General features: G+C 42.7%; 1 protein-coding gene across 1 annotated transcript in view; it reads left to right on the top strand.

Annotated features, from left to right (window-relative positions):
• SYTL3 (synaptotagmin like 3) overlaps positions 1-26,167 on the top strand; it is a 77,108-nt gene that overhangs the window by 13,270 nt on the left and 37,671 nt on the right. The window contains exon 3 of the mRNA XM_060114822.1: positions 1,021-1,085. Within this exon, the coding sequence (XP_059970805.1) occupies positions 1,021-1,085 (65 nt within the window). The remainder of the gene's footprint in view (positions 1-1,020; positions 1,086-26,167) is intronic.

Raw genomic sequence — 26,167 nt, 5'->3', positions numbered from 1 at the left:
GCTGTGTCTGTGAGTAGGATGGGAGGGGATGTAGAGATGCCCAGGGAGCCGCTGTCAGACCGGCTTCCCAACGAGAGGTCATGTCCCCTGTCTCTCAAGTGGTCCCCAAATCTCCAGTGAGGCCCTTTGATCCCATATCCCAGATTGCAGGTGCTCCCAGGAGACTTCTCAGGTGAATCTGCTCTGTTGGTTCTCGGCAAATGTTGTAGTTATAGCTCAGACTCACCTCAGCCTAACCTGACTGCGGATGGTCTCTTTCTTAGCTAAATAGACAGCGCTGAATGTCTTTGTTGATTCGCCTTCATGCCATTTCTCCCCACCATAAACATGATAAATTGATCATTTTGATGGCAACTTTGTTTCTCCTTGTATGTTTATTGTGTTACGTTACATTGACATGCAGGGTAAAACGTACCCCAGTAGAAACTCCAGCTTTGCTGCTTTTAAAAAAATTTTATCTTTCTTTTTATTTTACTTATTTTTATTTTTTATTGAAGTATAGTTGATTTACAATGTTGTATTCATTTCAGGTGTACAGCAAAGTGATTTGGTTTATATATATATGTATATATATGTATAATATATTCTTTTTTTTTTTGCGGTACGCGGGCCTCTCACTGTTGTGGCCTCTCCCATTGCGGAGCACAGGCTCCGGACGCGCAGGCTCAGCGGCCATGGCTCACGGGCCCAGCCGCTCCGCGGCATGTGGGATCTTCCCGGACCAGGGCACGAACCCGCGTCCCCTGCATCGGCAGGCGGACTCTCAACCACTGCGCCACCAGGGAAGCCCTATAATGTATTCTTATATATATTCTTTTTCAGATTTGCAGCTTTGCTGCTTTCTAGTCAGATCACTTAATCTCTATGGGAAATCCGTATAATTAGGGACTTGGGCCAGAAATTTGAACTCTGAGGTCCTTTGCCAGACTGATGTTTTGATGATATCTCCCTGCCTTGTATGAGCCAAATACGGCACCACCCACATCTCCCTCTGAGACTTCCTTTCTGCTTGCTTTTCAGAAACGTGAAAATAAAAACTGGAGAATGGTTCTTTGAGGAACGAGCCAAGAAATTTCCAACAGAAGGTAAATGCTGTCAAAACGTTTACTAAAGTAAAATGACATATTCCCAGTTTAAAAACATTTGGTATTAAGATGTTGGATATGAAGAACTTAACAAGGCGTGGTATATGGGCTCCTGTCTGGTCGGCCCTCCTGTTCCTTCTGTCTGAACTTTCCTGTCTCTGCCCCTCAGCTCATGCGGTTTACTGCCTTCGCTTGTGGGGTTCCCTCTGTCCCGGCACTTACCCCAACCCTAACCCTGCTGAAATCCACCTGGTTTCCATGAAGTTTCCCTGACTTCTGCTTCTGGGGGTAATGTCTCCCTCTTCCGAAACACCGGTTTGTAAATACGTCTCTTCCATCCTTGTTGAAGTGCCTCATATTATATCATGATTTGTGCCCTTCTTTCTCTCCACAAGCAGAAACGGTGCTTTTAAAATCTTATTAGCCCCTTACAGCCCCAAACCTTGATCAAAATGATTGAATGAATAACTGAAGACCACGGTGAGTGAATTGCGTTAGAATTTAGCAGATATTGGTGACTATGGAGTGAGCACATGTGATTCTGTGAGTGGAGGTGTGTATTTGGTTTGTGTACCCCGGATGTCTTATGAAGTACTTGCAAAGTTGACATAATGGTGCAATTAGTAACTGGGACTCAAGGCCATGGAGAAAGCGGGTCGTGCTTTGGTTACAGAAGTGTCACGTCACAGCATGTGAGCTGTGCAGGTAGGAGGATAACTTATCAGGCGAAGGCGCCACATGTCATCAGAATAGAGCAGAGGCAGCATGCTCTGTACACCCCATCTGTCCACAGTGGTAACACGGGTGGCACCCGTCTCTGATGTGTCACTGTGGGGACTGCACACAGGGGAGCCTGGACTGACCTAGCGGGGATGTGGGTGGCTGGAAACACTTTTTTTTTTTCTGGTGGGGGGGGAATAGTAACAGTTTGAGGTGGAGAAATAAGCTATTTAGCCTCAACCAAAGTGTGTGTTGGCACGTAAAGGAAGCCATTCGTCTGAGTGTTGACAATCAGCTTTCATAAAAGCACTGTGCACCGAAATTTAGTCGGCGGTAAATTCTCCCCTGGATTACATTCCCGACTCTTCTTACTCAAGAAAAAGTGATGATTCTGCTGAGTTTATTAGAAATCTGGAGGAATATATAATACTGATGGGAGCGCTCAAGCCAAAAAAAAAATGCAGTGTCTATGATTTTTATCTAGACCTGTGTTTCTCAATCCTTTTTTCTCTAGTGTCCTCTCTCTCATTCCCAAACAGCCATGTTAACACTTTTTTCTCCTAAATATTACCAGTCCATGAAAGTTTCATATCCCAGCTATACTGCATAGCTATAGCTCTATAGTTATGTGTGGAGGCCTTTTGGAGCAGGGCACAAACCATTGAGATATCTAAGATATTTTTCATCTTCTGAACAGTGTTTGCTCCCTTGGGGCCATCAGCCTATATCCATTGCATCATCTAAGCGAGCAACGGCCGTCTGGAGTCTTCCTATACATTTTTTTTTTTTTTTTTTTTTTTTTTTTGCGGTAAGTGGGCCTCTCACTGTTGCGGCCTCTTCCGTTGCAGAGCACAGGCTCCGGATGTGCAGGCTCAGCAGCCATGGCTCACGGCCCCAGCCGCTCCGTGGCATGTGGGATCCTCCTGGACTGGGGCACGAACCCGCGTCCCCTGCATCGGCAGGCGGACTCTCAACCACTGCGCCACCAGGGAAGCCCCCTTCCTATACATTTTATTGTTTTGTTTCTTAAATACTTCTTGGTTGGGAGGCTAGGGTTTTCTTCAGGCGGTAGATAGATTCTCATTTTTTTTTTTCCACATCTAGTCCTAGTTCATAAAAAGTCTGTAGGGAGTGAAGTTCCTGTTATTAAACCAACTCACTGAAGACATCCCAGAATTTTTTTTTAATACATTGTAAGTTTCGGTCTCATTACTTCAGATAGGGAAATTGATTTGCAGGCCAGCATACGTGTGTGCACGTGCATGCACGTGCATGTGTCCAGCACTCTTCCTCTTCTGAGTGAGAGGAAGAAGGAGGTTATCCTGGTGATGATAGGAACGGGAGGAGGAAAGAGATGAGCCTGACTTCCCGGGTGTCTCGTTCTTGTCCACTGACTTTCCACCAGAGTGAAAACATCAGCGAGGAAAATAATTAGAGGAATGGAAGTCAGCCTAAGCATAAGTCATCCTTTTCCATTTTTGTTGTCTGTTCCCAAGGTATAAAACAAACCAAAGGAAAACGAATCCTTCTCTTCAATGCTTCCTCAAATGCTGCGGTGCCTCATTTTCCTATTGTCCGATTTTAGTAGAGTTGGGCTCGGAAGGCGTGGCGAGGTGAAGAAAAGGGCCGTGTTGGGGGTCACAAGGCGGACTGTGCGGCAGACCACAGGTTGGGGGAGGTGGGGAGGAGGTGAGTCAGCAAAGGTGGTCCAGGCTAGGATGCTGCAGCTTTATCTGGACAGGCGGGAGCTCTACCACACTTATCTCTGTCCCCAAAAGAGATTGAACTGAGTTTGGGGTGCTCTATCAGTTGAGGGCCAGGTAGGAAAACAGAAACCACACAGATTTGAAGAAACAGAATTTAGTTTAGGGAATAGGTTCAACAGGTATTGTTGGAGGACTGGAACGACAAGAGGAGCCCAGCGAGGGAGCCCAGCGATAGTGACTGCAGGCAGCACACACCGCCAGGGCCGCTGCTGAGCGGGTGCTGGTGAAGAGGGAGGGTCAGGCCCCTCCCCACCGACTCCCGGCTCCCTTTCCCACTCCCTGCTGGGCCCTGCTAGGCAGCCAGCTGCCACCTCGTGCTCGGATGTGTTTGAGAAAAAGTGTGATTCTGCGTATTACCTAGTGTGTTGGTCGTAATGGTGTGAACACGGCTCTTTCCAGCCTTCTGCATCCTAAGTGGAAGCTAGGAAAATGAGATGGTGGCTTAAACCATGAAAAGGGACGAGACAGCTCAAATTTGTGCCTCTTTCTAGGCATGAGTTACCTATTGCTGCGTTAAAAATTCCTCCCAAACTTCGTGGGTTAAAACAATTAACATCATTTTATATGGTTTCTATCCTCAGCTGAAGGCTTGCCTGGGGTTGGGGGATCTGCCTTCTGGGGGCTCATGCACGTACCTGGCTAGTTAGTGCCGCTGTTAGCAGGGGGCTTCGGTTCCTCCACGCCTAGACCTCTCCACGGGGCAGTTTGAGGGCCCTCACGACATGGCGACTGGCTTCCCCCAGGGCAAGTGACCCAAGACAGACCAAGGCAGAGCTCTGCGATCCATCTTCATATTAAAAAAATTTTTTATTGTGGTGAAATTTATACATGATATGAAATTTACTCTTTTAACCGTTTTTCACTATACAGTTCCATGGCGTTAAGTACATGCACTTGTTCTGCAACCATCACTACTGTCCATCTTCAGAATTTATCATCCCATGGTCTCCGCTTGCAAAGCCCCTTGTAACCACGATCCTACTTTCTATTTTCTGTCTCCATCTATATCTTTATGGCCTAGCGTCAGAAGTCACACCCTGTCACTTCTGCTGTATCCTATAGGTCAGCTCTATTCAGGGCGGTAGGGACTACACAGGGTGTGGATATCAGGAGGGGGGAGGACTCACGGGGGACCTTGAGGAGGCTGGCTACTACATCCTGTATTCCCTGTCCCAAGCCTGGGACCTCAGAATCCTTCTTCACTCCTCTCTTCCTCCCCACCCCATGTCCGGTCAGTCAGCAAATACTGCCATTTCTCCTGCCCCCATCTCTTGAATCTTCCTCTGGCCCTGCATTCCCGCTTCCAGTGTTGCAGCCCCTAGCTCATCTCCGTGGCTCCACTTGCTTCTCCACAGTCCATCCTCTGTGAGGGGGGAGATATCTTTTCTCTTTTAAAATAAGTTATTTTCTGATTATAGAAGTAATGCCTATTCATTGCAGAATATTTGGGAAATGCAGGACAACAGACAGAAGACAATAAAAATCCCACCGCTGGTTAAAACTACTGTTAGTTAGGGACCTCCCTGGAGGTCCGGTAGTTAAGACTCCACGCTTCCACTTCAGGGGACGTGGGTTTGATCCCTGGTGGGGGAGCTAAGATCCCACACGTCATGCGCACAGACAAACCCAAAAAACAAAAAACCCACTGCTAATTGCACACATGTGCACCACACACACACACATGCACACACTCTCCTGGCCTTATTTCTAGGTGATCCTGTGCATGTGGGTGCACATACAGACTTAGCAGTTTTTTTAAAAAAATTAATTTACTTTTGGCTGTGTTGGTTCTTCATTGCTGCACACGGGCTTTCTGTAGTTGTGGTGAGTGGGGGCTACTCTTTGTTGCGGTGTGTGGCTTCTCTTGTTGCAGAGCACGGGCTCTAGGTGCACGGGCTTCAGTAGTTGTCGCACGAGGGCTCAGTAGTTGTGAGTTGTGGGCTCTAGAGTGCAGGCTCAGTAGTTGTGGTGCACGGGCTTAGTTGCTCTGCGGCACGTGGGATCTTCCCAGACCAGGGATCGAACACGTGTTCCCTGCGTTGGCAGGCAGATTCTTAACCACTGTGCCACCAAGGAAGTCCCCAGACTTAGCAATTTTTAAAGTGTGTTTGTGGTCAGAGTATATATAGGTTTTTGTCTTGCTTTTAAAATTCAGCTTAGCATAAACATGTCCTCATGCTATTAAGACCTTCCAACATTCACGACTACATAACATATCAGATGGATGTATTACCATCTATTGTTCCCTCTTGTCTGTGAGTGTATCACTGTATTCAGATTATCATATTATAGATAATTCTGCAATGAACAGCCTGTACAGGTATCTTGGCATCTCTGTTCATTTCCTTTGGACAGATTCTTAGAAGGAGAGTGACTGGTCAGACGTGTGAACACTTGAGAGGCTTGACGTGTTTTGCCAGACTCCCGTCGGGGAAATGTGTGCTCATTCACCCGACTGTGGCAGGTTCGGGTCCGAGAGCGGCCCCCTCACCACACTCTGGCCCCCATTACATCCTGTCTTCTTGAACATGATTTCAAGTTATATTTGTGATTTTGTTCTGAATGTAAACCTAATATACATTCATTTAAAAGAAAAATGAAGAAAAGCATAACCATGTTAAAAATATGGTGACTTCACCCTGAGAACTGTTTATAGTTGATGCATGTCATTTCTGTTATTTGGTGAATATATGTATCCATATATGTATATGGATAACTCTCTACACACACATTTAAAAAAGCATTTAGACTAAGTCATGAGGAATTGATGTTCTTAGGTTTAAAAAAAAATTGAATAGAGGCAATTTCATGAGTTGAGCTAATGTGTTTACAAAATTGGGATCAAATGGTATATAGACTTTTATACTGATATTTCTTCACCTAATAATTTACAAAGAACATTTTTTTCATATCCTTAAATGTCATTTACTATGATTTCTGGTGACTGCATCTCATTCCATCATTGGAATGTGATAGCATTTATTTAACCAAATTGCTATCATTGTAAAGTTAGGGAATTTCAAGTTTTGTTGTTACATTTTGGGGAGCTTATAATATTATTAAAATAATAAACAAAAGTGCAGTGAACACGCTGGTAGATAAATCCTTGTCATGTCTCTGACTATTTCCAGAAGCAGAAGGACAAGATGAAAGATTTGGAGCATTGCCTCCAGGGAGGGTGCACCCTTCTTCTCACCAGTAGAAACTATCCTTAAAAATAAACAGCAGCAACTTTGTCATCTGGTAAAACCACATTTGTCATCCAAAATAGTTGCTTGCTGTTTACTTTAAATTCTTGTAATGACTAATGGGGTTGAATATTTTCCACCTTTTTGACCTTCTGTAGATGTTCTTCATATTAAGGGTGTTTGCCCTCTTTGGTCTTGTAAGTTGAATATGTATCTTTATGTTTTCTGACATAGAGATTTTTTTTTCCTTGTTGATAGTCACATCTACGTTTTCCTGTATAATTTCTTTTTTTATTAATTTATTTTTGCTGTGCTGCGTCTTCATTTCTGTGCGAGAGCTTTCTCTAGTTGTGGCAAGTAGGGGCCACTCTTCATCGTGGTGTGCGGGCCTCTCACTATGGCGGCCTCTCTTGTTGCGGAGCACAGGCTCCAGACACGCAGGCTCAGTAGTTCTGCCTCACAGGCCCAGCTGCTCCGTGCCATGTGGGATCCTCCCAGACCAGGGCTCGAACCCGTGTGCCCTGCCTTAGCAGGCAGATTCTCAACCACTGTGCCACTAGGGAAGCCCTAATTTCTTTCTTTTATGCTTAAAGGCTCCTTCCTTATCCTGCCATTGGTTGGATATCCATATTTACTTCTAATTTCTATGTTTTATTTACGTTCAGCTCTTCACAATGCATCAGGAGGCCGGATCTAATTTTACTTTATTCTCCCAAGCATCAGTTTTCTCAGTACAATTTGTTCCATAATCAGTCCCTTCCCCGTTGGTTTGTAACCCAGGGCCATTGATTTGCACAGCTTCAGGGCACTGCTCATCTTGTACTCCAGCCCTGAGCCCTGGCGCGGTGGCGGGGTTGACCACATGGAAGACACACCCAGATTTTGAATTCTTTGAGGGTATGAGCTGTGAGCAAATGAGTAAGTGAATGAATGAAGCAAGGATAGAGCTGTTTGGAGATAAAAGGTGTTGCTATACATAGTAGTACCCATTGCCAGTGGTGGCACCGACTAGGCACCTAAGAACGAAAACGAGTTCTTTACCTTTTTGGCATCCAGCAACCTGCAGCTAAATTTAATGTCCAGTTGAAGTAATTCCAGGAATCAGTATGCCCTCTGTCACCCAATTTCCTTCTTTTATGCTTCTACTTATTTCTTTTAATGGTCCTATTGGATATGTGCCATTTAAGATAAATGCTCCCCAGATTTCCCTCGAAAATAGATAAGGTGTAAGTAATAATCCAATGAAGAAGAATAGGTATTAATTGTGGTAGTTTGTTTTGCTAATTTTCCAACCATTAAAAAGATTTAAAGGGCTTCCCAGGTGGCGCAGTGGTTGAGAGTCCGCCTGCCGATGCAGGGGACGCGGGTTCGTGCCCTGGTCTGGGAAGATCCCACATGCTGCGGAGTGGCTGGGCCCGTGAACCATGGCCACTGAGCCTGTGCGTCTGGAGCCTGTGCTCCGCAACGGGAGAGGCCACAACAGTGAGAGGCCCGCGTACTGCAAAAAAAAAAAAAAAAAAAAAAGATTCAAAACCAAAAAATTAGCCCAGTTCTCCATTTTTGCAGGGAGATGATATGAAAAGTTTTAAAATATTTTGCTTTCCTTAAAAATTTTTTTTTCTGATTATAGACTGGCTTTTTTTTTCCTCTAAGATCTTGTAATTTAATATTTAGTTCTGTTTTCTTAATTCTTTATATACCATAGTTGCATTTCATCTGTCGTATATCAGAGTGATCAAAATACACAGATTTTCAAGGGCATCCAGGGCGTCTTTAGGCAGCTCCCTGCCCTTCTGGTACTGTTACCTCCCCCTCCACTCTCAGGCATTTGGAATCTCCCTGCAGAGGGTTTTACTGCTGCTTCTGAGGCCCCTGCTCCAGGATCAGCTGAGGGCTCTTTCATATTAAATTCAAAGTTCCTGATTCAGTGGGACCAGGTGAGACCCAAGAGTATATACAGACATTCCCTCATATCCACGTGGTTTGGGTCCAGTACCCCTTGGGTACCAAAATCTGAGGATGCTCAAGTCCCTTATACGCAATGGTGTAGTATTTTTATATAACCTGTCCACATCCTCCCATATACTTTAAATCATCTTTAGATTCCTTATAATACCTAATACAATGTAACTATTATGTAAATAGTTGTAAATACAATATAAATACTATGTAAGTAGTTTCCAGTGTGCCACAAATTCAAGTTTTGCTTTTTGGAACTTCTGGAATTTTTTGAAAGTTTTCCACCGAGGTTGGTTGAATACAGATGTAGACCCCGTGGACACAGGGTCCGACTATATTTAACAAGTCCCCAGGTAATTCTTATGCACTTTAAGTTTGAGAGGCACTGGTAAAGTAGTAAATTTAATGAACAATTGTGATGGAACTTTTCTAGATCACTAATAACTAGAAAACAAACTAAAACCCATCTTTACTTACTCTTTTGGCATCTGCTAAGTATATAAAGATAGTGCCCTCTTCTGGCTCCTTGCTGTACAGGTACATGTTTTTACTTTATTCTTTAAAAAAAATATTTTTACAACCCTGATATTTTATGACTTGATAGTTGAGTTTAAAAGCAGAAAGGTCATGGCACTAATACTTTTAATACTAGTACTTTTCAAGTTTCAAAATGATCAAATGTGATGTATAAACAATATATTGTGGTTTTTGCTCTATTGTCGATAATTGGGGAAATCATGTAGGAAGGCTTCACTTTAGACAGAGCCTCTGTTAATGGTCTTGGGGACCTACTATATAACTAACCAGGATGATACTATGCCTAATAATTATGAAGGGAAATAACTTTTCTCTCCCCTTCTCAGTGGTGAATGTGATTCAGTTCTTGGTGTGACTTTTCAGTTTTATTCTTGGATGTAGTCCATCTGATTGCAGGGCCATCATGACAGCATCTGGCTGGCTGTGTGTGCCTGAAACACTCAGGTTTGTGAATTAAAAGAAGTGGGTACCAGTATGTATGTAGTGACTCTGTCACAAGGCCCTGCCTTTATCGCCTCTCTACATATTGGCTCAGAAAAGCCCCTGCTCCGCAATTTAGAGGAGTCTACAAAAATGATTCAGGCAAGGGCTTTCCTGGTGGTGCAGTGGTTGAGAGTCCGTCTGCCGATGCAGGGGACACGGGTTCGTGCCCCGGTCTGGGAAGATCCCACATGCCGCGGAGCGGCTGGGCCCGCGAGCCATGGCTGCTGAGCCTGTGCGTCCAGAGCCTGTGCTCCACAACGGGAGAGGCCACAGCGGTGAGAGGCCCGCGTACCGCAAAAAAAAAAAAAAAAAAAAAAAGATTCAGGCAAGCTTTCTGTAAGTTACAAATGCAGTGCCTAGTGCTTACTTGCATGAGAGGGTGTCTTTATGAAATCCTGTTTATTTCCAGGTATAAAATTTTGCATATGCTTTTGTCTTATTTTAAAGAAAATGTGGCATCTTACTCGGTTGAATGTTTTCTTCTCACTACTCTCTTTAGGAGGAAAAGACAAAATAGGTACCCAGAAAAGAGTGTGGTGAAATGATTTTCGGAAGAAGTGATTTTCCCAGATGATTGGATTGCTTGTCACATCCCTGACAGATGTTTAGACTGGACCATTTAAACTGGTTAGAACAGAAACTATCAAGTCAGGTTATGGTTAATGCAGTGAAGTAAGACCTTGACCTTCGAACTTTGTTTTCAACCAGTGTTTCTAGGTGATAATCTTCTGGAGGCAGGCTCTTGAGTTTGGTTGTCTTTGGTTGCATGATGCCTTTGAGTTTGTCCATAGCAGCAACTCAAAAATGGAGTTGTTGGGCTTCCCTGGTGGCGCAGTGGTTGAGAGTCCACCTGCCGATGCAGGGGACACGGGTTCGTGCCCCGGTCCGGGAGGATCCCACATGCCGCAGAGAGGCTGGGCCCGTGAGCCATGGCCGCTGAGCCTGCGCGTCCGGAGCCTGTGCTCCACAACGGGAGAGGCCACAGCAGTGAGAGGCCTGCGTACCACCAAAAAAAAAAAAAAAAAATTGATCTGTTTAGACTGTCCAAGTTTCTTTGAAACTATCAGTTCACCCCAGATATATATTTTTTGTATCTCAAATATTCGCCAGGAGACTAGGGCTTCCCTGCTGCCTTCTGAGCCCCAGTGCTCCTACCAGGACCGTTTCTCTGCCTCTCCCGCTATCCTCCATGATCTCTCCACTACCCCTTGATAATGAGACCGTCTAGGCAGCCCACGTCTTTGGTACTGAATTGTCAAGACCAACTTGCTCTCTGTCATCACTTTTCCTATTTAAATGAACAGAATGGGAAACCAAGGTGAAATAGTTGAATACGATTTCTGAATTCAGAATTCATATGTTTACATGTTTAGACTAAAATACTGACTAGGGTAGTTTCCAGGGAGTATCTTGACAATTGGATAGTAAACTATTTATATGAATACATTTTTTAAAAGACGAGACGCACATACACTTAAACAAGAAATCATTTTATTTTATTTAGGTATTTAGTCTTTATTCTGAAGCTGATAGACAACAGTTTTTTTAATTTATTTTTTTATACAGCAGATTCTTAATTAGCCATCAATTTTATACACATCAGTGTATACATGTCAATCCCAATCGCCCAATTCATCACACCACCATCCCCACCCCACCACGGCTTTCCCCCCTTGGTGTTCATATGTTTGTTCTCTACATCTGTGTCTCAACTCCTGCCCTGTAAACCGGTTCATCTGTACCATTTTTCTAGGTTTCACATATATGCGTTAATATACGATATTTGTTTTTCTCTTTCTGACTTACTTCACTCTGTATGACAGTCTCTAGATCCATCCACGTCTCAACAAATGACCCAATTTCATTCCTCTTAATGGCTGAGTAATATTCCATTGTATATATGTACCACATCTTCTTTATCCATTTGTCTGTCGATGGGCATTTAGGTTGCTTCCATGACCTGGCTATTGTAAATAGTGCTGCAATGAACATTGGGGTGTGTGTGTCTTTTTGAATTATGGTTTTCTCTGGGTATATGCCCAGTAGTGGGATTGCTGGGTCATATGGTAATTCTATTTTTAGTTTTTTAAGGAACCTCCATACTGTTCTCCATAGTGGCTGTATCAATTTACATTCCCTCCAACAGTGCAAGGGGTTTCCCTTTTCTCCACACCCTCTCTAGCATTTGTTGTTTGTAGATTTTCTGATGAAGCCCATTCTAACTGGTGTGAGGTGATACCTCATTGTAGTTTTGATTTGCATTTCTGTAATAATTAGTGATGTTGAGCAGCTTATCATGTGCTTTTTGGCCATCTGTATGTCTTCTTTGGAGAAATGTCTGTTTAGATATTCTGCCCAGTTTTGGATTGGGTTATTTGTTTTCATAATATTGAGCTGCGTGAGCTGTTTATATATTTTGGAGATTAATCCTTTGTCCATTGATTCGTTTGCAAATATTGTCTCCCATTCTGAGGGTTGTCTTTTCGTCTTGTTTATGGTTTCCTTTGCTGTGCAAAAGCTTTTAAGTTTCTAGGTCCCATTTGTTTATTTTCGTTTTTATTTCCATTCCTCTAGGAGGTGGATCAAAAAAGATCTTGCTGTGATTTATGTCAAAGAGTGTTCTTGCTATGTTTTCCTCTAAGAGTTTTATAGTGTCCGGTCTTACATTTAGGTCTCTAATCCATTTTGAGTTTATTTTTGTGTATGGTGTTAGGGAGTGTTCTAATTTCATTCCTTTACATGAAGCTGTCCAGTTTTCCCAGCACCACTTATTGAAGAGACTGTCTTTTCTCCATTGTATATCCTTGCCTCCTTTGTCATAGATTAGTTGACCATAGGTGCGTGGGTTTATCTCTGGGCTTTCTATCTTCTTCCATTGATCTACGTTTCTGTTTTTGTGCCAGTACCATATTGTCTTGATTACTGTAGCTTTGTAGTGTAGTGTGAAGTCAAGGAGTCTGATTCCTCCAGCTCCGTTTTTTTCCCTCAAGACTGCTTTGGCTATTCGGGGTCTTTTGTGTCTCCATACAAATTTTAAGATTTTTTGTTCCAGTTCTGTAAAAAAATGCCATTGGTAATTTGATAGAGATTGCATTGAATCTGTAGATTGCTTTGGGTAGTATAGTCATTTTCACAGTATTGATTCTTCGAATCCAAGAACATGGTTTATCTCTCCATCTTTTGGTATCATCTTTAATTTCTTTCATCAGTGTCTTGTAGTTTTCTGCATACAGGTCTTTTGTCTCCCTAGGAAGGTTTATTCCTAGGTATTTTATTCTTTTTGTTGCAATAGTAAATGGGAGTGTTTCCTTGATTTCTCTTTCAGATATTTCATCATTAGTGTATAGGAATGTAAGAGATTTCTGTGCATTAATTTTGTATCCTGCAACTTTACCAAATTCATTGATTAACTCTAGTAGTTTTCTGGTGGCATTTTTAGGATTCTCTATGTATAGTATCATGTTATCTGCAAAGAGTGACAGTTTTACTTCTTCTTTTCCAATTTGTGTTCCTTTTATTTCTTCTCTGATTGCTGTGGCTAGAACTTCCAAAACTATGTTGAATAATAGTGGTGAGAGTGGACATCCTTGTCTTTTTCCTGATCTTAGGGGAAATGCTTTCAGTTTTTCACCATTGAGAATGATGTTTGCTGTGGGTTTGTCATATATGGCCTTTATTATGTTGAGGTAGGTTCCCTCTGTGCCCACTTTCTGGAGAGTTTTTATCATAAATGGGTGTTGAATTTTGTCAAAAGCTTTTTCTGCATCTGTTGAGATGATCATATGGTTTTTATTCAATTTTTTAATATGGTATATCACATTGATTGATTTGTGTATATTGAAGAATCCTTGTATCCCCGGGATAAACCCCACTTGATCATGGTGTGTGATCCTTTTAATGTGTTGTTGGATTCTGTTTGCTAGTATTTTGTTGAAGGGTTTTGCATCTATATTCATCAGTGATATTAATCTGTAATTTTCTTTTTTTGTAGTATCTTTGTCTGGTTTTGGTATCAGGGTGATGGTGGCCTCATAGAATGAGTTTGGGAGTGTTCCTTCCTCTGATATTGTTTGGAAGAGTTTGAGTAGGATGGGTGTTAGCTCTTCTCTAAATGTTTGGTAGAATTGACCTGTGAAACCATCTGGTCCTGGACTTTTGTTTGTTGGAAGATTTTTAATCACAGTTTCAATTTCATTACTTGTGATTGGTCTGTTCATATTTTCTATTTCTTCCTGATTCAGTCTTGGAAGGTTATACCTTTCTAAGAATTTGTCCATTTCTTCCAGGTTGTCCATTTTATTGGCGTAGAGTTGCTTGTAGTAGTGTCTTAGGATGTTTTGTATTTCTGCGGCATCTGTTGTAACTTCTCCTTTTTCGTTTCTAATTTTATTGATTTGAGTCCTCTCCCTCTTTTTCTTGATGATTCTGGCTAATGGTTTTTCAAATTGTTTATCCTCTCAAAGAACCAGCTTTTAGTTTTATTGATCTTTGCTATTGTTTTCTTTGTTTCTATTTCATTTATTTATGCTCTGATCTTTATGATTTCTTTCCTTCTGCTAACTTTGGGTTTTGTTTGTTCTTCTTTCTTTAGTTCCTTTAGGTGTAGTGTTAGATTGTTTATCTGAGATTTTTCTTGTTTCTTGAGGTAGGCTTGTATAGCTATAAACTTCCCTCTTAAAACTGCTTTTGCTGCATCCCATAGGTTTTGGATCATCGTGTTTTCATTTTCATTTGTCTCTAGGTATTTTTTGATTTCTTCTTTGATTTTTTCAGTGATCTCTTGGTTATTTAGTAATGTATTGTTTAGCCTCCATGTGTTTGTGTTTTTTACATTTTTTCCCCTGTAATTCATTTCTAATCTCATAGCGTTGCGGTTAGAAAAGATGCTTGATATGATTTCAATTTTCTTAAATTTACTGAGGCTTGATTTGTGACCCAAGATGTGATCTATCCTGGAGAATGTTCCATGCACACTTGAGAAGAAAGTGTAATCTGCTGTTTTTGGATGGAAGGTCCTATAAATATCAATTAAATCTATCTGGTCTATTGTGTCATTTAAAGCTTCTCTTTCCTTATTTACTTTCATTTTGGATGATCTGTCCATTGGTGTTAGTGAGGTGTTAAAGTCCCCCACTATTATTGTGTTATTGTCGATTTCCTCTTTTATAGCTGTTAGCAGTCACCTTATGTATTGAGGTGCATGCACCTATGTTGGGTGCATATATATTTATAATTGTTACATCTTCTTCTTGGATTGATCCCTTGATCATTATGTAGTGTCCTTCCTTGTCTCTTGTAACATTCTTTGTTTTAAAGTCTATTTTATGTGATATGAGTATTGCTACTCCAGCTTTCTTTTGATTTCCATTTGCATGGAATATCTTTTTCCATCCCCTTACTTTGTCTGTATGTGTCCCTAGGTCTGAGTTGGGTCTCTTGTAGACAGCATATATATGGGTCTTGTTTTTGTATCCATTCAGCAAGCCTGTGTCTTTTGGTTGGAACATTTAATCCATTCATGTTTAAGGTAATTATTGATATGTATGTTCCTGTGACCATTTTCTTAATTGTTTTGGGTTTGTTTTTGTAGGTCCTTTTCTTCTCTTGTGTTTCCCACTTAGAGAAGTTCCTTTAGCATTTGTTGTAGAACTGATTTGGTGGTGCTGACTTCTCTTAGCTTTTGCTTGTCTGTAAAGCTTTTGATTTCTCCATCGAATCTGAATGAGATCCTTGCCAGGTAGGGTAATCTTGCTTGTAGGTTCTTCCCTTTCATCACTTTAAGTATATCATGCCACTCCCTTCTGGATTGTAGAGTTTCTGCTGAGAAATCAGCTGTTAACCTTATGGGAGTTCCCTTGTATGTTATTTGTTGGTTTTCCCTTGCTGCTTTCAAGAATTTTTCTTTGTCTTTAATTTCACCAATTTGATTACTATGTGTCTTGGCATGTTTCTCCTTGGGTTTATCCTGTATGGGACTCTCTGTGCTTCCTGGACTTGAGTGGCTATTTCCTTTCCCATGTTAGGGAAGTTTTCGACTATAATCTCTTCAAATATTTTCTTTGGTCCTTTCTCTGTCTGTTGTCCTTCTGGGTCCCCTATAATGTGAATGTTGTTGCATTTAATGTTGTCCCAGAGGTCTCTTAGGCTGTCTTCATTTCTTTTCATTCTTTTTTCTTTATTCTGTTCTGCAGCAGCGAATTCCACCACTTGGTCTTCCAGGTCATTTATCTGTTCTTCTGCCTCAGTAATTCTGCTATTGATTCCTTCTAGTGTAGTTTTCATTTCAGTTATCATGTTGCTCATTTCTGTTTGTTTGTTCTTTAATTCTTCTAGATCTTTGTTAAACATTTCTTGCATCGTCTCGATCTTTGCCTCCATTCTTTTTCCGAGGTCCTGGATCATCTTCACTATCATTATTCTGAATTCTTTTTCTGGAAGGTTGTCATCTCCACTTCATTTAGTTGTTTTTCTGGGGTTTTATCTTGTTCCTGCCTCTGGTACATAGCCCTCTGCCTTTTCATCTTGTCTATCTTTCTGTGAATGTGGTTTTTGTTCCACAGGCTGCAGGATTGTAGTTCTTCTTGCTTCTGCTGTCTGCCCTCTGGTGGATGAGGCTATTCAAGAAATCATTTTAAATTGAAGAACTCCAGATTCATTTTTTTATTGTTTTTAAATATACATAATATAAAATTTATGATTTTAACTATTTCTAAGTGTACAGTTCAGTAGCATTAGTAACTTTTCATTGTTCTTTAACCACTACCACCATCTATCTCTAGAACGTTTTCCTCTTGCAAAACTGCAGCTCTGTACCCATTAAACGCCTCCATCCCTTCCGCTCCCCTCTTGCAGCCCCTGACAACCACCCTTCTACTTTCTGTCTCTATGATTTTGATTACTCTAAGTAGCTCATAAAAGTGGAATCATAATATATTTGTCCTTATTTCATTTAGCATGTCTTCAAATTTTATCCATGTTGTAGCATAGATCAGCATTTTATTCCTTTGCAAGACTGAATGATATTTCATTGGATGTATATCCCACATTTTGTTTATCCATTCATGTATCAGTGGACACTTGGGTTGCTTCTACCTTTTGGCTATTATGAATAATGCTTCTATGAACATTGAAATATCTGTTCAAGTCCCTGCTTTCACGTCTCTTGTGTTTTTACCCAGAATTGGAATTGCTGGATCAAATGGTAATTCCATGTTTAATTTTTGGAGGAACTGCCATTTTGTTTTTCCCTAGTGGCCGCCCCATTTTATGTTCCTACTAGGAATTCACAAGGGTTCCAATTTCTCCATATCTATGCTAACACTTGTTTTCTCTTTTTTATTGTTGTTGTTGTTGTGTAAGAGCCATTGTAATGGGTATGAGGTGATATCTAATTGTGGTGGTTGTTTTAGTCATTCAGTCTGCCTTTATTGGGTATCTACAAGCCTGACATTTATTCATTTCTGTGTATGGATTCTTTTTTTTTTCTTGACGATTTCACTATATATATATGTGTGTGTGTGTGTGTGTGTGTGTATATCTCAAATGTTTACCACCATAAAGTTTGTTAACACATCCTTCACTTAAGTACCATTTTGTTGTTGTCATGGTGAGAATATTAATGCTCTACTCAAAGCACCTTTCAAGTGTACACGTAGTATTGTTAACTATAGTCACCATGGTCACTATATGTTAGATCCCCAGAACTTACTCATCTTATAAGTGAACGTTGGTAGCCTTTGCCCAACATCTCCCCATTTCCCCCAGCCCTCAGCTCTTGGCAACCACCATTCTCCTCCATTTCTACAAGTTCAGTGGTTTTAGATTCCACATATAATTGACATCATGTGATATTTGTCTGTCTTTGACTTATTTCACTTAGCTTAGTGCTATCAGGGTCTTTCCATGTTGTTGCATATATCAGGATTTCCTCTCATATGGCTGAATAATATTTCATCCTGTGTGTGTGTGTGTGTGTGTATGCCACATTTTCTTTATTCATTTATCTATTGATGTTTACTTAGACTGTTTCCGTGTCTTGGCTATTGTGAATAATGCCGCAATGAACATGGGACTGCAGATGTCTCCTTAAAATAGTAATTTCATCTCCTTTGGATATGTACCCATAAGTGGGATTGCTGGATCATGTAGTAGTTCTATTTTTAAAGAAATAAACTGAGGAAACTCCATACTGTTTTTCCATAGTGGCTATATCATTGTGGTTTTGATTTACATTTCCCTAATGATTAGTGATGTTTAATATCTTTTCATCTGCTCATTGGGCCATTTCTATGTCTTCTTTGGAGAAATGTATATTCAAGTCTTTGCCCATATTTGAATTGGGTTGTTTTGTTTGTTTCTTGAAAAAGAAGAAGAAAGCTGGAAGACTCATACTTCCTGATTTCAGAACTTACTGCAAAGCCACAGTAACCCAAAGAGTGAGGCCCTGGTATAAGGGCCGACATGTAGACCAGTGGAATAGAATAGAGATCCCAGAACAAAACTCTTGTGCATACGATTAAGTGACTTTTTTTAATCGAAGTGTAGTTGATGTACAATATTATATAAGTTACAGGTGTACAGCATAGTGATTCACAATTTTCAAAGGTTATACTCCATTTATAGTTATTATAAAATGTTGGCTATATTCCCTGTGTTGTATAGTCAAGTGATTTTTGACAAGGGTGCCAATATCATTCAATGGGGAAAGGACAGCCTTTTCAGTAAAGGGTGCTGGGAAAACTGGATGTGTATGTGTAAAAGAATGAAGTTAGGGGCCTCCCTGGTGGCGCAGTGGTTAAGAGTCCGCCTGCCGATGCAGGGGATACGGGTTCGTGCCCCGGTCTGGGAGGATCCCATATGCCGCGGAGCGGCTGGGCCCGTGAGCCATGGCCGCTGGGCCTGCGCATCCGGAGCCTGTGCTCCGCAACGGGAGAGGCCACAACAGTGAGAGGCCCGCATACAGCAAAAAGAAAAAAAAAAAAAAAAAAAAAAAAAGAATGAAGTTAGACTCTTACCTAACACCGTAAACAAAAGTTAACTCAAAGGATCAAAGACCTAAAAATAAGACCTAAAACTATAAAACTCTTAAAACAAGGGGAAAGAAGACATTGGCTTTGACAATGATTTTTTTTCTTAATTGAAGTATAGTTGATTTACAATGTTGTGTTAGTTTCAGATGTACAGCACAGTGATTCAATTTCATATATATATTCAGTTTCATATATATTCATATATATAATTCTTTTCAAATTCTTTTCCATTATAGCTTATCATAAGATATTGAGTATACTTCCCTGTGCTATACAGTAGGTCCTTGTTGTTTATCTATTTTATATATAGTACTGTGTATCTGTTAATCCCAAACGTCTAGTTTATCCCTCCCTACCCCCCTTTCCCCTTTGGTAACCATAAGTTTGTTTTCTAGGTCTGTGAATCTGTTTCTGTTTTGAAAATAAGGTCATTTGTAATTGAGAAAAAAGATTCCACGTATAAGTGATACATATTTTATTCATTTTCTCTGTCTGACTTACTTCGCTTAGTATGATCATCTCGAGGTCCATCCACATTGCTGCAACTGGCATTATTTCATTCTTTTTTAATGGCTGAGTAATACTCCACTGTATATATGTACCGCATCTTCTTTATCTGTTCATCTGTCAATGGATACTTAGGTTGTTTCCATGTTTGGCTGTTGTGAATAGTGCTGCTATGAACATTGGGATGCATGTATCTTTTTGAATTAGCATCTTCTCTGGATATATGCCCAGTAGTGGGATTGCTGGGTCATATGGTAATTCTACTTTTAGTTTCTTAAGGAACCTCCATACTGTTCTCCATAGTGGCTGTATCAATTTACATTCCCACCAACAGTGCAAGAGGGCTCCCTTTTCTCCACACCCTCTCCAGCATTTATTATCTGTAGACTTTTTGATGATGGCCATTCTGACCCGTGTGATGTGATACCTCATTGTAGTTTTGATTTATATTTCTCTAATAATTAGTGATGTTGAGCATTTTTTCATGTGCCTATTGGCCATTTGTGTATCTTCTTTGGAAAAACGTCTGTTTAGGTCTTCTGCCCATTTTTTCATTGGATTGTTTTTTTTGATATTGTTGTATGAACTGTTGATATATTTTGGAAACTAAGCCCTTATCAGTCTCATCGTTTGTGAATATTTTCTCCCAGCCTGTAGGTTGTCTTTTGTTTATGGCTTCCCTTGCTTTGCAAAAACCAAGTTTGACAAGGTCCCATTTGCTTATTTTTGCTTTTATTTCTATTGCCTTAGGAGACTGACCTAAGAAAACATGGCTACGACTTATGTCAGAGAATATTTGCCTATGTTCTCTTCTAGGAATTCTGTTGTGTCATGTCTTATATGTAAGTCTTTTTAAGGCATTTTGAGTTTATTTTTGTGTATGGTGTGAGGGAGTGTTCTAACTTAGTTGATTCACATGTGGCTGTCCAACCTTCCCAACACCACTTGCTGAAGAGACTGTCTTTTCTCCATTGTATATTCTTGCCACCTTTTTCAAAGATTAATTGACCATAGTTGTGTGGGTTATTTCCAGGCTCTCTATTCTGTTTCATTGATCCATATGTCTGTTTTTGTGCTAATATCATGCTGTTTTGATTACTGTAGCTTTGTAGTATTGTCTGAAGTCTGAGAGGACAGTGATTTCTCAGATATGATATGAAAGGCACAGGCAACAGAAAAAAGAAATAGATAAACTAGACTTCATCAAAATGAAAAACTTTTGTGCATCAAAGGATATTATCAACAGAGAAAAAGTCAGCCCATGAAATGGGAGAAAATATTTGGAAATCGCATATCTGATAAGGGATTAATATTTAGAATCTTTAGGATAGAGAACTCTTAAAACCCACATTCAATTTTTAGAGAAAATTAAAGGCTGTGGAAAAGCAGTTTATACCCAGTTATCCCCAGGTTCGCACCATGCCTGGCCAGTTACCTTCAACCTTAAGTGTCTCTTTGTGGAAGAGTTACTGCCCAGATCTTGAAGATTATTATTAACACAGAAGCCATCCAGAATTTCTGCTGATAGAATACAGGGAGCTTAACTAAAGGGAAAAATTATTTTTCTTTCTTGCAGCTAGGCAGAAGAGTAATGTCTAGTGGCAGAAGGACACTGGATGAGATACACTTTCTGCCAACAGGATTACAAATCTATTATTAATTTCAGTTCTTGTGGAAGGCATTGGTGGCTGACGCGCAGTTGGGCACTGTATCTCCTTTCATCCTGGAATGATGTCTTGGCTCCAGTGCTATCTAAGCTGAAACTTCTATAAGGGCTAAAATATACCTAAAAGGCTCTGGAATCCTGCTCTGAAACCATTTATGACAGGATATCAAGATTCTTCACATTCTGAGGGATTTTTTACATAAATTTTTTTTAGAAATTTTTCCACCTTGCATAAGTGAGCCAAAGGTTGGTTTAAAACTTTATTGTCCTAGAGACCTTTTCTTTCCTATGAAAGAAAAAAGTCCTGAAACAGATTATAATTGTCCAATACCTCCCCACCCCCTGCCAACACACACACCGAACCTCTGGTTTTAGTCACCTTTTTCTAGCATTTGGAGGGTACTTAAGCTCCAGTGTGGGCCAACCCTCAGGACTGTCACATACAGTTGTACAGGTTGGGCACTGTACAAGAGAGCCACATCTGAGGGGCTACTGTTCACATCATAGACGTCCCAGGTTTGTGTGTTTATTGTGATGATTTTTCTGGAAGATGCAGCAAAATGTGTTGTTCTAACAAAATCCATATATTACAACCAACTCTTAGGGGGTGGACAAAGCATCTTGATGAAGGAGTGTATTTGTATAGTTCCCAGGGAGGCTCTGTGTGGGTAGACCTACCTGCGCTTTGCTTTGGGTCACACCTGGAACTGCACGGTATGGTTTCCTACAAAGGATGCTTCTCTCCCGCTCCATGGGCCCCAGCAGAGAGGCGGCTCTGGGCCCGGCCACCCTTCCGCTTGTTGGCCCCGTCTGTCCGCTCCACAACTGTCCGACATGGCTCTCTGGGTGTCCGTGACTTTCCGTAGTGAAGGGCTTCTGTGGGGCCTTACAGTGTAGGAGGGGAAGGTAACGACCATGTCTTGGAAGAAGACTAAGCTGCACAGATCCCACGCTTCAGGGTGTGAGGCCTCTCAGCCGCCTATGACCACGCGATGTGGCTGGTCGACAGAGTTGCACTGGGGCGTTCCAGGGAGTCTGCCCTGTGCCCTCTTTCCTGGGAACCATGTCACCCCAGGGAGAAGTGTCGGGGTGACAGGGCATGGCATCTGTGGCAGGACCTGAGGCCCAGGGTGCTGGCTGGTAGGCAGCTGGTGTTCTCGGCCGGTGTCACAGTGGAGCCTTGCTCAAGATGGGTATCCATTCTAGAGGACTTTTTATGAGCACCTGAAGTATGTTGCCTTATCCCTATTGTTTTTAGATGGAGAAGTAGATACAGAAGTAGATACAGTATATACAGTAGTACTTAGATGTATAATGATGTGCTTGTGCCATTTGCAGGTTGGTTTTTGCTCTAGAAGCCTCTGCTCTGCCCTGTGGTTCATGGGGATGCTTACAGCATCCTAAGCTCCTGCTTATGAGCAGAGGTTGTGTCCCGTTATCCTTATCTCTGTAAAGAGCCCGTGTGTATTACATGCAATTAATGTGAACAAATGGATGAAATTAGGCCAAGTGGTGAAAAAATGATGACCTTCTTTCATCCATATTTGGTACGGCTTATTAAATGATGTCACGCTTATTGTTAAAATAGTGTTGGTTTCTATTGTTGTCATTTATTGTAACCACCTCTGCATGGCAAGCCCTCTGCTGGGTGCTGGGGACACTGAGATGCATAAGACAAGGCCCGTGTCCTCAAAGTTTTCACCGTCTAGTGGGGGAGACAGACATATATGCCAGTGATTGTGGTGCAGTCAGAGGAATTTCAAAGCCAGTGTGCATGGCACCCACGAGGAGACCAGCCTGGTGAGGACAGGCCTAGAATCTGGAGAATAAACCACTAGAAGGACAGAGCAAGTGGTGTGGAAGAGGTGCAGTCTCGTGGGTGTGGGGCATCAGGGAAGTGCAGCTTCAGCTGGACCTGCAAATGGGACGGGGGTGGCAGCAGGTGGCACTGGACAGGTCAGTAGGGACCGAATCACACGGGACCTCTGTAGTAGTTTTCCCCGGCTGCTGTAACAAAGTGCAGACTGGCTGGCTTTGAACAGCAGAGACGTATTGTCTCACAGTTCTGGAGGCTGGAAGTCCAAAGTCAAGTTGTCAGAGGGACCATGCTTCCTCTGAGGGCTCTCAGGTCGGGGAGAATCTCTCGCTGCCTCTTCCAGCTCCTGTCGGTTCCCCGTGACCCTTGGTGTTCCTTGGCTTGTGGACACACCACTCCAGTCTCTGCCTCTGTTGTGACACCACCGTGGCCTCCTTACCTTTCCTCTGTGCCTGTCAGCCTCTGTGTCCAAATATTCCCTTTTCACAAGGACCCCGGTCCTATTGGCTCAGGACCCGCCCTAATGTCCTCAGCTGAACTTGATCTGCAAAGACTGTCTCCAAATAAGGTCACATTTGCAGTTGCCTGTGGGTAGGGCTTCAACATATCTTTTCACAGGGGACACAGCTCACCCCGAAGCAGCTTTCTTATGCTGGTCGAAGTTTCTTTTGTAGCCACTTGGGCTGTGAGTTGCTAGCAGAGGTCAGGACGTCGTGTGTGCTCCGGAGGGTGGGGGGCAGCAGGGGGAGCTGAGCCCGGGACCCGTCGCACAATACCCGCGAGCCTCGGTGTTCACTTACAGACTTGGGGTGACACCTGCCATGAACCATGGAGCAAATGCACGCAGAGTGCCCCGCACGGCCCCTGGCGGACAGGCAGCTTCTAATAAATGCCACTGCGCCTCCCTGAATGTGCCCCGAAGCCTAGGATCCTGGGGGCCCTGGCCCACAGCTGCTCCCTGTGAAGCCTAACGAGGCGGCCCGAGCAGGGCTCCAGCCTGCCTGTCAGGACACCTTGGGGGAAGGGGGGGCGTCTTTCCACGAGCATTTCCTCGTAGTAGTTACATGCATTTAAAAACACATGTTAACAAGTAAATATTTAGTGCTTTTTAAGGAAGCCTCTGGTAAGAAATGGCTGAGGAACAGAAGGGAAAAAAAAAGCAAAATGGCAATAAACAGGGACAGAGCCCCAGGGTGGCGCTCCTCAACCTTCAGCGAGCAGAGGCCCACCCTGCAGGGCTAGGGTTGGCCTGGGACTCTGCATTGCCCACAGGCTCCCCACCGATGCCCTGCCGAGGGCCACCATCCACACTTGGAGCAGCAAGGATGTGGGGCAAACTAGGTCCCACGGCCCAGACCTATCCTCCTGCCCGTTTTCATACCTCCCATGAGCTAAGAACGGGTTTTACATTTTTTAATGGTCAAAAGAATAATATTTGTGACACACAAAACACAGGAAATTCAAATTTCGATGTCCACTCTCAGAGCACAGACACGCCCCCACTCTTTAACATTGTCTGTGGCTGCTGTCCCAAGTGCAACGTTGAGTGCATGGGCCAGAGAAGGCATGGAGCCTAGAATGTTTGCCATCTGGCGGTGCGGCCCGGTGCAGCCAGCAGGGGGCAGCAGAGACCTGCGCGTGGGCCGGGCCTCCCGGGGCTCAGGAGGGGTATTTAGAAATGCGACAGGGCCTAAGCTGGGGTTTAGGAGGCGGGAGGTAGAAAGGCAATTAGCCAGGGGAGATGGGGCGGGGTAAGTGGAGAACGCCCAGCGTAAGTAGGGCAATAGGAGCTCTTCAAGGGCCCAGGGCTGGAGGCCCAGGGATGCCGGTGGGGCTGGGACCTCAGGCGAAGGTAGTAGGGAGCCACTGGAGGACTGTAAGCGGAGGAGAGAGAGCATCAGCTTGGAGGGAGGGGCTATAGCTGGTGGCTGTGCCTCTGGGAAGCGACCGCAACAGTCCAGGGTCGAGAGGACGAGGGGCTGAGGTGTCAGGGCAGTGGGGAGGGGCCGGCAGCACCTGAGCTGTGACACAGCCCACCGCTCGCCAGCGCCCTGTCCCCTGGATTCTGCATTTTCGCCCAGGGCGGGCTGGACGAACGGCGTCTCTCTCTCTCTCCTTTCTCTCTGCCTTGTTTTTCTCTGCTTTCGCAACTCCAGTGCACTTAGGGTGGCTCTCTTTTTGCTTCTGGCCTGGCTCTCTTCTTTCCTGTGGGTCCCGCAGATATGGGATCTCACCCATTACCAGCTGGTTCTACTAGTTGAGCACTCAGCCTTTGGGTGAGGCCTTTTTTGTTCTTAAAGAATTATTTTGTGGTGGGGCAGGGACATGGCTCAGAGACTCCTGTTAGAATTTGGTGACCACCATTGTGAACCCCAGAAAAATGCACACGGGCAGGTGGACTTAAAATCTGAGATAGGATTTCAGGGCTGATATGCTCCCTGAGCCCCCTAATTTAGGACCCCTGACAGGGTGGCGGTCAGCTCAAGGTCAGCTGAGGGGTTAGCTGTCCCCGGCTTAAAGATTTTGGACTTGATATCAGAGCCATATGCCCTCCTCCCAAAGGCCTCCCTGTAATTCCTGATTGTCTTACTATCCCCGACCTTTCTCACGTCTCCGGAGAAGACGTGAATACCTGTCTTTCTTTGGGATGGATTAAAGCCTTCCGAACACACAAGACCGGAGCTCCACTGACCTCCTAGGATGGCAAGTCTGGCCGTTCTCAGCTGTGCTGGGCGTTGTGGAGCCTCTAGGGAACTTCCCAGAGCAGCAGAATCCACTTCTGGCCTCCAGCTGGGGTCGGAGTGGCAGTGGGCTGACCTCTCCCTTTGCACTGGGCCAGGAAACATTGTGTTCACAGAACTGCGGACTTGGAGAATTCTATTTTGGGGGTCTTAATACATCATAAAATCCCCTTTCCTTGAAACAAAAAGAGTACTATATCAGATGGAGTCTTATTTAGGAACTTATTAGCCTCTATAACTAGAAATAAGTAGATTACATTTTTTAAAAGATTAATTCAATCTCCATAACAATGTTTAAAGGAATGTAGTCATTCCATTATGAAATGTTTCCAAAGGACGAATGGAAGCTTAGAAGCATGAACTGGTTTTCAAATTATCCAGAATTTAAAAATCTAATCCAGCATCAACTTTCAATAAAAACAGTCATTTCCAGCAAGTGTGGTCTCTTACTGTGTGTGTGTGTGTGTGTGTGTGTGTGTGTGTGTGTATAACAGCAGCTTTAGTGGAACATAATTTATATAACACAAAATTCACCTATTTAAATGTACAATTTCATGATTTTTGGTAAATGTATGGAGTTGTGCATCACTACAGTCTGATTTTAGAGCATCTGTCACCCCAAAATGGTGTCTTTCTTTTTAATCACAAGATGTGGTATTAGAAAAATAAT

Source organism: Mesoplodon densirostris, chromosome 12 (assembly GCF_025265405.1).
Source record: "Mesoplodon densirostris isolate mMesDen1 chromosome 12, mMesDen1 primary haplotype, whole genome shotgun sequence".
In the NCBI taxonomy this organism is placed as follows: Eukaryota; Metazoa; Chordata; class Mammalia; order Artiodactyla; family Ziphiidae; genus Mesoplodon; species Mesoplodon densirostris.
Note: the sequence above shows the minus strand (reverse complement) of the source record. Positions and strands in the feature narration are given on the sequence as shown.